Source organism: Macaca mulatta, chromosome 20 (genome assembly GCF_049350105.2).
Source record: "Macaca mulatta isolate MMU2019108-1 chromosome 20, T2T-MMU8v2.0, whole genome shotgun sequence".
Taxonomy (NCBI): Eukaryota; Metazoa; Chordata; class Mammalia; order Primates; family Cercopithecidae; genus Macaca; species Macaca mulatta.
This window is the reverse complement of record NC_133425.1, coordinates 42,549,168-42,564,535: the sequence shown is the minus strand read 5'-3', so window position 1 is coordinate 42,564,535 and position 15,368 is coordinate 42,549,168. Positions and strand designations below refer to the sequence as shown.

The following is a 15,368-nucleotide window of genomic DNA, read 5'->3' as shown; positions in this document are numbered from 1 at the left end:
TTTATGAGACTCACATGAAGCTGGAGCCCTCAAAGGGTGGCAACTCACATGAAAGCATAGATTAGAAAAAATGTTTCACTGCCACATGCTGATGACAAAGAAGCTTGTTTTTCTGGGTTTAGTCTCAGGGTGAGGTTGGGGGTGAGGCTGGGGTCCCCCCTAGCTTTATACTTAGAAACCCTGCCTTTATTAGGGTTTGAGAAATGGATTTACATTCCCTGCTCAACCCAGGAGTCACTAAGTCCAAAAACTAACAAAATGGTCCTGGGTGCATTAAACCTTTGAGTCACCTGGCAAAAATAAATCTAAAAGTCACCAAGAAAGCTGCAGGGTTGGCATGGATGAAACACTGCTGCAGGTCAGCTCACAGCCCCCAGATTCTGAAACCCCTATGCTCACAGCCCACCATGGGTATGAGTTCACCAACATAACAAACAGGAAGGAGTTCCTTAGATCCCCAAGAACTTGAGTGTTTCACATATCCTCCAAGAAGGAAACAGAGATGAGAAAGAAAAATGACCACGTTCATTTTTAAAATAACCAAATAGGAGGTCTATAAGTTAAAAGTGGCTATTAAAAAGATGTATCTGAGGAAATTACCCAGAGCGTATTGCTGGAAGAGGTGGCAGTTTATTAGGATTTTCCATAACTGATACTCTGTAGTGTGTAAGTAAGCCTGATGCCCAGGTCTTCACGCACACACGTGATGTGCGCCTCCCTCCAGCCTTGTTACCATGTCGGCACATTGCCTATCTGATGTGAAAAGGAAAATAAAGAAAATTTCAAGAACTGATAAAAAGCATGACACAGGGTGACTCCCAAGCAGGAAAAAAAAATTTAAGTGACACTGACATTGTACCCCACAGACAAGGAGAAAAGTTTTTAAACAACAGAGAAAATAGTCTACAAAAGGATACTATTAAGATTGACACCAGAATTATCAATAGCAAAATAGAAGCCCGAGACAATAGAATAATGTCTTCATAGTGTTAAGAGTGTTCATTGTCATTTAAGACTGAAGGCAGTGGCGGGGATGATTAATGAGTACAAAAGTATAATTAGATAGAATTAATACCTGGTATTTGATAGCACAACAGAGTGACTACAGTCAACAATTTATTGTACAGTTTAAGCGTAATTGGGTCATTTGTAACACATGATAAATACTTGAGATGATGGATTCCCCCATTTATCCTGATGTAATTATGTACTGTATGCCTATATCATGATATCTCAGGCACCCCATAAATACATATATCTATTATATACCTGTAAAAATAAAAAATAAAAGAATGAGGGCAAAATGAAGGTGTTTCTCTGCAAAATAATACATGAATTAAATGCTACAGTTAAAATCCAAATATATCTTGTTTACAGGATAATTACAGGAAGTTTTGAAAATACAAAACTAGGAAAGAAATAACAGACAAATGTCAAAAAAGAGCTGATGTAACTATTAAAACAGAAATCAGTAATGTCACTATCTCACTAGATAAATCTCAGGTATTAATGTAGCCTTAAAATGCACAAAACATAGATTGCTGATTGTCAAGGAAAATCGACAAATCCATAACACAGTTGGTAATTTTTTTTTTTTTACTTCTTAGTAATTCACAGGTCAAGCATACACAAAGTTAATATGGCTCAAAAGATTTAAATAACACAGTATATGCTTAATGGACATGGTATCTTGCTCCCAACATCCAGAGAATAGGCATTCTCTACTAGCATTCATAAAACATTTATCAAAACAGATACACGTGGTTAGCTAACAAAGGAAGTCTGAACATATATGCAGAGCATCCTATGACAAAAATGCAATTAAACCAAGAATCAGCAACCAAAGATTACTTTAAAACTCCATATGTTTGGAAATATAATAATATACCACTTAGTAATTTGTAAGACACAGAAGAAATCAGTGTGAAAATTTGAATACATTTAAAATGCATTAATGAAAATACTACATATAAAAAAACTGTGGGGTACAGCTAAAACCGTACTTTGAGAAAAAAGACTGAAATTTAGTTAAGACTCCAGAAGTTAAAAGAAAAATCCAAAGAAAGGGCAATCATAAAACAGAAATTTTTTTTAAAAATGAAGATACAAAAAGAATAAATCAATGAGGCCTGACATGGGCTCTTTGTAAAAGGTAACAACAGGCAGACTTCTGCCAAGATTGATCTAGAAAAAAAAGACATAAATAGTCCAGGCACAGTGGCTCATGCCTGTAATCCCAGCACTTTGGGAGGCAGTGGCGTGCGGATCACAAGGTCAGGAGATCAAGACCATCCTGGTGGCGTGCGGATCACAAGGTCAGGAGATCAAGACGGGTTTAGTGAACTCCGTCTCTACTAAAAGTACAAAAAATTATCTGGGCATGATGGCGGGCACCTGTAGTCCCAGCTACTGGGGAGGCTAAGGCGGGAGAATGGCGTGAACCCAGGAGGCGGAGCTTGCAGTGAGCCGAGTTCATGCCACTGCACTCCAGGCTGGGCAACAGTGCAAGACTCTGTCTCAAAAAAAAAGAAAAAGGGAAAAAAAGACATAAATAATATTAGAAATGGAAAAGTTATAAATCAGCTACAGCAAGGCTTTAAAACTATTATGAGACAAATCAACTAGAAAGTAGACCTGCCGAACAAGAGAGGAAAGAAACTGTGTTTCTTTAATAAATAAATGACAATGAGGGGGAAAGGAAAAACAAGAATCTATAGATTAAAAGAGATATAAAAGTCAAGTGAACTTACTGATTCAGACAAACTGTAAATGGAGGGAACTGATGACATTAAGAGGCGTGTAGAAGTTTGAACACTGGTATTTAATATTAAGTTATTCATTTGTTTGATTTGATAATAGGATAAAGGTTATTTATTAAGTGGCTTTAGTGATACAGAAATGTTTACAGATGTAATGATTTAACGTCTGAGATTTGTCTCTAGTATGTAAGAGTTAGAAGTGAGGAAAGACAGATAAAATAAGATTGGCTAGGTTATAATTACTGAAGTTGGAAGCTGGATACACAGATATATTTTGTCTGTTTTTGCATATTTTGAAATTTTAATAAATGTTTTAGACTATCATAAGAGAATATTATAAATAATGATTTGTCAGTAGATTTGTAAAGGGTATAAATGGTGATGTTTGGAGAGTATGGAGGGAATCCCTGTTTTTTTCTCCCTTAATCAGAATTCACAACAGGTTAGGAGACTAAAATTCTAAGGAACACTTGTCTTTCTGGCCAGAGGAACTAGATACAAGAGACCGTGTTGTCATCTGGAGAATATGAAGGAAGTCTTGGAGAGGAGAGAGCTAGAGCAGGGAAGCACTAATGCAGGCTTTCCTTCTGAGGTGCCTGCGTGTGGAACAGATCCAGGGAAACGTGGCAGCAGTGTTAGGAACCACGTTACAGTATAAACCACCTCTAAGTTCCTGAGTGGGTCACACACTGGGCAAGCCTACCCAGCACAGCAAGGTCTTTGAACATTGGGACCACCACCCAAACAAAGAGACACAGAATTTGCAGTCTGAACGCAACTTAGTTGTCTGCAGAACCAAAACAAATAACAAAAAACGACATCCTCCAGGGATTTTTAACAGGATCCAAGTCACACAGTATAATATTTAAAATGTCCAAGATACAATGAAAAAGTACAGAGAACTAGGAAAATCTGGTTAATTTTTAATGAAAGGCAATCAATAGATCCCAACCCTAACCCAAATATTAAGAACTATCCAAAAATATTTTTTTAATTAAAAAAAATGTTTTTAATAGAAATGGGGTCTCACAGTGTTGCCTAGGCTGGTCTCAAACTCCTGAGCTCAAGTGATCCTCCTGCCTCAGCCTTCCAAAGTGCTAGGATTACAGGTGTTAGCCACCATGCCCAGCCAGAATTATCAAAAATTCTAAAGCAATGATAGAACCATGCTTCATGAGATAGCAGTAAACACTCTCAGAGTAGGAAAATAGGACTCAGCAGAGAAATAAAATAATTTTTTAAGTGAAAAATTTAGAAGTAAAAGAAAAATCTGAATTTTTAACAAATAATCACTGTATGGGCTCAATAGAAAAATGGAGAAAATAGAAAGTCACTGAACCTGAAGATGAGTCAGTAGAAATTATCCAATCTGAAGTACAGAGGAGAAAAGATTGAAAACAAAGTAATTGAAAACTGTCCATGGGACAGTTTCAAAGGGCCTAACATTTGTGGTGTTTAAGTCCTAGCGGGAGAAGAGATTGGCACAGAATAAATATTTGAAGAAAATTGCTAAAAAGCCCCAAACTTGATGAAGGACATATATCTAGAGATTTAAGGAGCTCAGTGAACACCAAATAGGATAAACAAAAAAAGCAATACCTGCACACATCAAAATCAAATTACTTGAAATCAAAAATTGAGATCTTGAGGTCTACCAGAGAAAAATGATGCATCTTGTATAAGGGAGCAGTGATTTGAATGACTATTTTTTCTCTTTAGAAATGATGGAAGCCAAAGGTAGTGGATCAGAATCTTCACATGCTCGGATGGGCAGTAAGGGGAACTGTGAAGTCCAAATTTTATACCCTGCAAAACTTCTTTCAAGAATGATAAAACTAAGAGAATTTATCACCTATGCACTCGCTATAAAGGAAGTTATTTAGATAAAATAAATGATACTAGAAAAAATCTTGAAACTTCATGACTAAAGGGAAACGAATGGTAAATATCTGGGTAAATTTCAACTATTTTACCAGTATCAGGAATGAAAGAGAGGATATCACTACAGACCCTACCAATGTTAAAAGGAGTAAGAAAATACAGGGAACAGCTCTATGCCAGAAAATCAGATGACTTTGATGAAATGGGTAAATCTCTTGAGCTACACAACTGCCCAAACATATCCCAGTAGAAATACACAACCCAAATCATCCTATGCTTATTCAAAAATGAATTAATAAACATCTTCTAACAAAGAAAACTCTAGGCCTAGATGGGTTCACTGGCAAATTGTACCAAACATTCAAGGAAGATATAATGCCAATTCTTTAGTATCGTCCAGGAAATGAAAGAGCAGGGAACATTTCTAAACTTACTTTGTAAGACAAGCATTACCCTGGTACCAACAGACAAAGAGATATTATAAGGAAACTATTGATCACTATTCGTCAAGAAAATAGATGCAAAAATTTCAATAAAATATTAGCAAATCTAATTCAGCAATATAAAAAAATACATAATAGTAAAGCGTGGTTTATCTCAGGAATGCAAGTCTGGTTCAACATTTGAAAAATCAATGTAATTCACTATAAAGACTAAAGAAAACTGTGATTGTCTCCATTCATTAAAATTCAACACCCATTCATGATAAAAAGCCTCAGAAACATAGGAACAGATGGGACTTCCATAACCTGATGAAAGGTATCTACAAAAACCTACCAGCTAAACCAGGCACAATGGCAAGCACCCATAGTTCCAGTTATTAAAGAGGCTGACACAAGAGGATTGAGAATCGCTTGAGCTCAGGAGTTCAAGGCCAGCCTGGATGGACATCATAGTAAGACCCTGTCTCTTAGAGAAAAAAAAAAAAAAAAAAAGAAGCAGCAGAAAACCCTACAGCTGACACCATACTTAATGGTGAAAACCTGAATTCTTTCCCCTTCAAAATCAGTAGCAAGCTAAGTCCTATTCAATGTTATACTAGAAGTTGTAGCCAGTACAAAAAGGCATACAGACTGAAAAAGAAGAAATCAGTCTTTTTGAAGATATCATTGTCTATATAAAAATTTCCATAGCATCTAAAAAGCTCCTGGAACAAATATATCAGATTAGCAAGATTGCAGGATGGAACACCAGTATACAAAAATCAATTGCAGGTCAGGCACTGTGACTCCCGCCTGTAATCCCAGCACTTTGGGAGGCCAAGGCAGGCGGATCACTTGGTTCAAGACCAGCCTGGGCAACCTGACGAAACCCAGCCTCTATAAAAAAACAAAATGTTATATATATATATATATATATATAAAAATTAGCCGGGCATGGTGGCTGCACCTGTAGTCCCAGTTACCCAGGAGGCTGAGGCGGGAGGATCACTTCAGCCAAGGAGGCGGAGGCTGCAGTGAGCCAAGAGCACACCACTGCACTCCAGCCTGGACAACAAACTGAGACCCTGTCTCAAGAAAAAAAAAATTGAATTTGTACATACTAGCAATGAAAATTGGAGTTCAAAATTAAGAAAACAGTATCATTTAAAATATTACTCCACCAAAAAAAAATGTGTAACATCTGTAAACTGAAAACTTAGAAGACCATAATGAAAATATTCAGAGATGACCTAAATAAATAGATACACTGTGTCAATGTATTTATAGACTCTCTGGTAGTGCTAAAATGTCAGTTCTTATGAAAATGATCTACACAGATGAATACAATTTCAATCAAAATCACAGCTATATTTTTTGTAAGGATTGACAAACTGATTCTAGAACATAATGGAAAAGCAAGGGATTACAGAAGCCAAAATTATTCTGAAAAAGAACAAACATGGAAGACTCATTACCTGATTTCAAGACTTACTGTGAAGCTTCAGTAACCAAGACTGTGGTACTGACAAAGGACAGACACACAGATCAATGGAATAGGATAGTCCAGAGATTAGATTTATGCAAATATGGTTCATTGATTTTTTTGACATTGAAAGGAAATTGAGTGGAGAAAGGATAGTCTTTAACAGATGGTGCTGGAACAATTGGACCTCCATATTCAAAGAAAAAAAAAATGAACCCTCACCTACACCCAACACTGTATTTAAAAATTAACTCAAAATAAATCATGGACATAGATGTAAAATTATAAAACATTTAGAGGAGAATATATGAAAAGAATCTTACTGGGTTAGACAAAGAGTTCTTAGATGCAACACCAAAAGAGTATCCATAAAAGAAAAATTTAGGCTGGGCACGGTGGCTCACACCTGTAGTCTCAGAACTTTGGGAGGTTGAGGCGGGCGGATCTCAAGGTCAGGAGATTGAGATCATCCTGGCTAACATGGTAAAACCCCATCTCTACTAAAAATACAAAAAATTAGCTGGGCGTGGTGGCGGGCACCTGTAGTCCCAGCTCCTCAGGAGGCTGAGGCAGTAGAATGGCGTGAACCCAGGAGGTGGAGCTTGTAGTGAGCCGAGATTGCGCCACTGCACTCCAGCCTGAGCAACAGAGCAGGACTCCATCTCAGAAAAGAAAAAAAAAAAGAAAAATGTATAAATTGGACTAATGAAAAAGCTTTTTTATGTGAAAGACACTGTTGAGTGGGGGAAAAAAAAAAAGCCACTGACTGGGAGAAAAAAAAAATCACCTATGAAAAGATATCTTTCATCCAGAACTCAAAACTCAACAATAAGAACAAAACCCAATTACAAAACAGATTTTAACAGATACTTCACCACAGAAGATTTAATCATTACAAAAATGCAAATTCAAACCACAATGAGATGGCACTATTCTCTGTTAGAATAACTGTAATTTAGAAAAATCACTCAGTGCTGGGAACTCTGTAGAGCAGCTGAAACTCTGATACATTCCTGGTAGGAGTGCAAAATGATAGAACCGCTCTGGGAAACAGGTTGGTGGTTTCCTATAAAGTTACTGTGTGACTCAGCAGTCTCTGCTGGATGGGTACCCGGGAGAAATGAAAGCTTATGTTCATGGAAAAAACCTGTGTGTAAATGTTCATAACAACTTTATCTGTAATAACCAAAAACTAGAAATGTTTCAAGTGTTCTTTAGCTTTTGAAAGAATAGGCCAGGTGGGGTGGTTCACACCTATAGTTCCAGCACTTTGGGAGGCTGAGGTGGGGGGATCACTTGGGGTCAGGAGTTCAAGACCATCCTGGCTAACATGGTAAAACCCCGTCTCTAATAAAAATACAAAAAATTAGCCGGGCCTGGTGGCAGGTGCCTGTAATCCCAACTACTTGGGAGGCTGAGGCAGGAGAATTGCTTGAACCCTGGAGGTGGAGGTTGCAGTGAGACCAGATCACACTACTGCACTCCAGCCTGGATGATGAGCAAAAATTCCATCTCAAAAAATAAATAAATAAATAAACTGTGGTACATCCATATAGTAAAATCTAGTCAACAATAAAAAGGGACAAACTATAGCTACATTAACTCCAGATGCATCATGCTAAATGAAATGATCTAAACTCTAAGGATACATGCTGTGTGATTTCATTTATATGAAATTCTAGAAAAAGTGAACTACAGGACAAAGAACAGATCATTGCTTACCGGGGATGAAGACTGGAGATGGGTTTTGACTGCACAGTAACAGCACAGGAGAATTTGAGTGAGTTGTGGAACTGTTCTTGAAGTGTCAGCAAGGACTGAGTAGTGGATTGAGTAAAGCAAGCAGACTCAAAGAATTTGCTTTAGAAGTATAAATTGTCTCGTTAGAATTCAACTATAAAGAGAAAAAATATATATAAATTGGTACAACCACTTTGGCGAGCTATTTCACATGTGCTCTGGTAAAGCTGAAAATAGTCACATGCTACCACACAAGTATACTTCTAGATTTATACCCAAATGAAATTGTCATACCTATGCATAATGAGAAGACAACAATGTTTACGGCAATATTAGCTAATTATAAAAGTAGAAGCAAGCTAAATGCCCAATAGGAGAATGGATACACAGTGATTTATTTCTATTATTGGTATGAGGTTTTAAAATATATGGAACAATACAACATATTTTTATAGATATGTAAGTATGAAAATATTAAATGTGCATTAAATAAGTGAAGTTAAACAATATTTATTAGATCTCCTTACTCTAAATTGAAATATTCCATGAAAAGATAATTCCATATTCACAAATTTTTTAGGGGTATTACCTGGAATATTGACTATAAAAGAATGTTGTATTGCTTTTAATAAAAGTAAATCAGTTATTTAAAGTTAAAAAAATTATACAGTTGACATGGGAATTGGATCAAATTTTAAAATTTTAAATGTTTAAATGTGTAAATAGGCCAGGCACAGTGGCTCATGCTTATAAACCCAGCACTTTGGGAGACTGAGACAGGTGGATCACTTGAGGTCAAGAGTTCAAAACCAGCCTAGGCAACATAGCAAAACCCCATCTCTACTAAAAATACAAAAAATTAGCCAGGCATGGTGGTGCACGCCTGTAGTCCCAACTACTCAGGAGTCTGAGGCACAAGAATCTCTTGAATCTGGGGGATGGAGGCTGCAGTGAGAGCCGTGATCATGCCACTGAACTCCAGCATGGGAGACAGAGTGAGACTCTGGCTAAAAAAAAGGAAACAAAAAAAAAGTGTAAATAGATGGTTTTATTTAAGAAATCTAAATTAAATGTTAAAGGTCACCATAACCCTTGAATACTAAATGTGAGAAACTAGTTAATGGGTGATGTTTAAGAAAAATATCCATTTATAAATATGAAAAGGAAGCCAGTCACGGTGGCCCATGCCTGCAGTGCCAGCACTTTAGGAGGTCAAAGCAGGAGGATCACTTGAGCCCGGGAGTTCAAGACCAGCCTAGACAATACGGCAAGACCCTGTCTCTATTTTTTAAATTAAAATATATTTAAAAAAGAAATATACAAAAGAAGGCATTGGTGTTTAAGAGTATACATTAGTGTTTTAGTCCACTTTTATCAGTGGCCTTTTCATGATAGTAGCTTTCTGGGGATTTCATTTCTGTTGGGGTCTTCAGGGGCTCCAATAAATAGCATCCCTTTTCTCTGCTGGAGTGCTGAACCAATTGAGAAATAAAAGTGTCAGCATGTAGGGAGTCGGAAAAGCCTCTTTACCATAGTGAAAGCTAGGATAGAGAGAGCAACGCAGAGAGATGATCTAATTAGTGTTGCCAACTCCTTACCCACCAGTTCTACCTCTCACCGAAGTCTAGAACAGCCCATTCCACTCCAGGGAAAGTTCACATCTGCAGAGCAGACCGGCCTACCCAGTCCCACTTCCTATGGGGGGAGGGAGAAAGAAACCAAACTCCCACCATCCAGGTAACTTGCCCTGCCTCCCTGGGTAGGATACAGGGATAGAGTAAGAGGTCACTTACTTGATAAAAGATGCAAGTAAAAGATCCCTTCTCATGCAATCTGGAGTAAAAGAAAAGTAGTTTATGCTCTTCTCTCAACATTTCAATTTGTCAGATTTACGTTATGAATATTTCCTAAAAATTTGTTGAATTAAACAATTTAATATTTACAATAGAAAAGTGCTATGATTTGTTATAGTTTATCTTCATGTTTTTTAAAAAATATGTCTTTGAAGAGCATTTACTATAGCCTTATATAATACTGTATTTATTTGGATTAAAAGAAAAGCAGAGAGTAAATATAAATACTTGAGACAGCTTGATTATTTTACTGATACTTCTACCAAGTCATAATTTTACAAGCCTAGTCACTTTCTCATTGCCTGCCATGAGCAAGAATTATGCTGGATGAAACTGAGCCAGTGACCTTCCATTGGAAGACATCACAGTCTAGTGGAAAAGGGAAGTTATTACAGCATTAGTGCTCCCTACCACAGAGTGTGAGCAGAGGGTTTGGGTTATATAAGTGATGGAAAACTAATGAGAACTGATGATGTATTTAAGAAAACATATTGCTTCTATGTTAAAATACATGCATGAAGAGTTTGTAAAGTTTTTGAACTGGAAATCCCATTTCATTACCAATTTTCCACCACTCTTACGGAAGTGGTGAACCAGTCATTTCAAAGAAACCAAAATTATTTAGTCAAAATTTAATTCTTTAAGCTGTATTTTGTAAGTTGTTCTCTCTTAGTGTTATGCCATCAAGGTATTTGGTGGAGTGGGGGAGAATATATGACATAACATTTTTGTTTTATTAATCCCTTTGAATTAAAGGGTAGGGGTGGCATACTGCTCCCTCAGAGTAATAGCTAGGAAGTGAATACTCGTTAGATGTCTTGAATGGCAATTCAGAGGTAATCTTTATTTACTCACTCAAATTTTATTTTAATCGTAGAGTCACATATGAGCGACTAGAGCCCAAACAGGGAACACTGTGTGAGTATGTAAAGCACCTCATGGAATGGGAAGGACGCACATTTAGAGTCAGACCAACCTGGGTTTAATCCTTGCCACCGAATAACAGATTCATCTCTGCCCACAAAAAAAAACGTGATACCTACTTCATTAGGCTCTTCTGGAGATTAATGTTTAAAATCCAAGTTCACAATGTAAGAGAAATTGTCAAACAACAATGGATCGAGAGTGTTTAGGAAATAACTTAGTACCATTTAGCTATAAAATTTGAATGGGGGGATGCTAACAGAGCTTCCTTTGATAGTACAGTTGATGTCTGCCTGTCTGAAAATGCAGATATTGTTAAGAGGTGAAATCATAAAGCAACCATGTAGAACAGTAGGATATTGTGTAAATAAATAATACGACATCTGGGAATAGGTATGGCTAAGAATACAGATAAAAACATTTTTATATGATACAGCTAAAGTAGGATGTGTATGTCTTACAATTAAACACAGGTTTTTTAAATGTGCAGAAAAACTGAAAAGAAATTCACCAATCACATGCATTGTTGGAATAATAGAATTATGAGTGATTATTTTATTTTCTCCCCTGTCCAGTACCATGAGATTGCTTTTATAATGAGAAAAATGTGAGATAGTTATGCCTTGTGAACAAAAAGTTTCTTCTCTTTATAGACAAAACACAAAGTAAGTTCCTTAATGCTTGGTTCCATTATTAAGACAACCAAAGAAACAGATCATTAATCTTAGTTCCTCTAACTATTAGGCATCAGCCATTTATCTATTATGGTTTTCTGTCAGCTGTTATTATTTGGTGTACCATGTTGTCTGTGGAAAATAGAAATGGAAAAATTCAAATTAATGTATCTTTTTAAAAGCAGTGTTTTTGTGTTAATACTACAGATTTATTTGAGGTTCCTAGATTATCAAATGGAGCACTCAAATGAATGCAAGAGAAACTTCGTTGCAGTCTATGATGGAAGCAGTTCTATTGAAAACCTGAAGGCCAAGTTTTGCAGCACTGTGGCCAATGATGTAATGCTTAAAACAGGAATTGGAGTGATTCGAATGTGGGCAGATGAAGGTAGTCGGCTTAGCAGGTTTCGAATGCTCTTTACTTCTTTTGTGGAGCGTAAGTAAATAATTCCTATAGTATTGAGATCTTTTACATATTGTTCACTCATTCACAATGCACGCAGCATTTACTTTTTAAAAATATTTATTTTAGGATGTATTTTTTTGTTTTATTATAGCTCTTTTTAATGCAAGAATATTAAATTTAAAATGTTTTAAATTTTATTTAATTTTTGGAGATGGGGTCTTGATTTGTTGCCCAGGCTGGCCTTAAACTCCTGGGCTCAAGCGATCCTCTGCTTCACCCTCCCAGGTAGCTGGGACTACAGGCACATGGCACTATACCAGACAGCATTTACTTTTGACAAAAATATGCAAGTCACAAGGTAGAAGCAACTGTATCTTGGTCCCTCTTCTCTTGGAATGGACTGTCATGGGTGAAAAAACCATGTTAGCATATCAATTGGAACACTCATTATAAAGGTATAAACAAGTGGTAGAGATTGCAGACAGGGAAGACTTACACTTTCTCTCAAGATTTTCTAACTTAGTAGTAGTATTAATTTAGCTTGGTGAATAGTTATGAATCCATGAAACTATGGTCATCAAAGATTTAGATATGCCATAGATCTTTTTCTTTTTAAATAACTTTAAACTTACAGAACATTATAAAAATGATAGAGTTCCCTATGTGCCATTCACTCAGATTCCCCTAATGCCAACATCTCTCAAAGCCGGAGTAAAACTGAAAATTAACACAGATAACACTATTATTAACTAAGCTATAGACCTAATTCCAGTATCTCTAGTTTTGCCATGAAGGTCCTCTTTATGATCCAGTTTCCCATATTGCTTTTAGTTGTCAAGTATCCTTAGCCTTCTCCATCTGTGACAGTTACTCTGTCTGTGTCTTTCCTTGGCACATTGTCAAGAGTACTAGCCAGTGTAGTAGAACGTCCATCAGTTTGAGTTTGTCTAATGTTTCCTAGGGATTCCACCGAGGCTGTGTATTTCTGTCAGGAATACCACAGAAACTGTGGTGCTCTTCTAACTACATCATGTCAGTGAAGCAGGGGTACATGGTATCATTTTGTCTTATTGCTGGTAATGTTAACTTTGATCACTTCCTTAAGGTGCTGCCAGTTTTCTTCACTAAAAAGTTGCTATTTTTTTTCTTGTCTAATTAATAAGTCTCTTTGAGTCTATGCCGACATCTCCTCACCCACTAATTTTAGCATCCATTGTTGGCTTCTGCCTGTAACAGTTACTACTGTAGGGTTTACCTGATCATGATTTTCTGTTTCCATCATTCCTTCTGTATACGTTAATTAGCATTCTGCTGTGAGAAAAACTATCCCTTTTCCTCCCTTATTCAGTTATTAATAATTACATCAGTATGGGCTTATGGATATTTTATTTTATTCTGTTGTTATAATATTAATAATATTATTATTATGACCAGGCATCGTGGCTCACGCCTGTAATCCCAGCACTTTGGGAAGCCGAGGCAGCAGATCACTTGAGGTCAGGAGTTCGAGACCAGCCTCAGCAATGTGGTGAAACCCCCGTCTCTACTAAAAATACAAAAATTAGCTGGGCATAGTGGCAGGTGCCTATAGTCCCAGCTACTCAGGAGCCTGAGGTGGGAAAATCACCTGAGCCCAGGAGGTCAAGGCTGCAGTGAGCTAAGGTCACACCACTGCACTCCAGCCTGGGTGACCAGAGTGAGAATGTCTCAAAAAAAGTTATTTTTCTATGATAGTAACATTATTTTGTTGCTCAAAACCCAAGCTTCAGCCATTGGAAGCTCCTTCAGTTTGCCTCCTGTGTCCTCTCAACGTACCCAATTAATAGTTTTTTAATTATTTTCTTACTTTATGGCAATTCTGGATGAACCAGGCTCAACTTGTGTTTTCTCTGACCCAACCCTAGATCAACCGTATTTCCAAGGAGCCCTTTCTTCATCTTACAGAGAGAAACCTGACTAACTTATCTAAAATGGATTAATTTGTTTAATCCTAATATACACAAAAAGTAACTTCACAATTGCTAATCCATATCCCTTTGAGAAATTTCCTAACAAAGTACCTTATGTACAGTTCTTTTTGTGTTTAGTTTTACTGTCAAGATACTGTTTTCCAGGTACTCAGGCTAGTGGTTTATATTTCATTTTGTGCCCCCACATCATGGTTTTTATACATTGTTTTTATGTGGGGGTTCTGGGAACATAACTGTTGTTCCTAGAGAGCCCACATCCCAAGAGGGACACTTGGAAGTGTCCTTGACTCCTTCATTCTCTGCCTTCCATTTCTACCCTCTCTCTGGATTTCTTTTTGCACAAATGAGCAGATACATGTGTATTTTCTTATGTGGCATTTTTTCTTACTTGAAGGACAGCATTATTCTTTTACACTTTATTTTTTCAACTTAAAAGTATGTCCTGGTCAGGTGCAGTGGCTCACACCTGTAATCCCAGCACTTTGGGAGGCCAAGGTGGGCGGATCACTTGAGGTCAGGAGTTTGAGACCAGCCTGGGCAACATGGAGAAACTCCGTCTCTGCTAAAAATACAAAAATTAGTGGCCGGGCACGGTGGCTCAAGCCTGTAATCCCAGCACTTTGGGAGGCCGAGACGGGCGGATCACGAGGTCAGGAGATCGAGACCATCCTGGCTAACACGGTGAAACCCCGTCTCTACTAAAAAATACAAAAAACTAGCCGGGCGCGGTGGCGGGCGCCTGTAGTCCCAGCTACTCGGGAGGCTGAGGCAGGAGAATGGCGTGAACCCGGGAGGCGGAGCTTGCAGTGAGCTGAGATCCGGCCACTGCACTCCAGCCTGGGCGGCAGAGCGACTCTGTCTCAAAAAAAAAAAAAAAAAAAAAATTAGTAGGGCATGGTAGCATGCGCCTATAATTCCAGCTACTGGGGAGGGTGAGGCATGAAAATCACTTGAAACCAGGAGGTGGAGGTTGCAATGAGCTGAGATCAGGCCATTGCACTCTCCAGTCTGTATGACAGAGTGAGACCCTGTCTCAAAAAAAAAAAAAAAAAGTATATCCTGGAAACCATTCCATATCAATTCATAGAGCACATTTTTATTTTATAGCTGCATAGTAGAGCATTGTATATACCAACTTTATTTTATCTTCTACTTATGTTGGGCATATAGGTTATTCCCAGTATTTGCAGTTATAAACAAGCTGCAGTGAATAATGTTATGTGTATGTCTTTCTGTATTGTTGGAGACATGTCATC

The 15,368-nt window shown here is 37.5% G+C and overlaps 1 protein-coding gene and 1 non-coding gene across 8 annotated transcripts in view; both read left to right on the top strand.

Annotated features, from left to right (window-relative positions):
- Positions 1-15,368, top strand: part of NETO2 (neuropilin and tolloid like 2) — a 63,008-nt gene that overhangs the window by 22,125 nt on the left and 25,515 nt on the right. For all 7 annotated transcript variants that reach the window (XM_015126055.3, XM_015126058.3, XM_015126054.3 and 4 more), the window contains 1 exon segment: positions 11,944-12,172. In XM_015126055.3, coding sequence (XP_014981541.1) covers positions 11,944-12,172 — 229 coding nt within the window.
- Positions 653-759, top strand: LOC114674527 (small nucleolar RNA U13). Its single transcript, XR_003725677.1, has one exon. It is a non-coding gene; the product is annotated as a small nucleolar RNA U13 (small nucleolar RNA).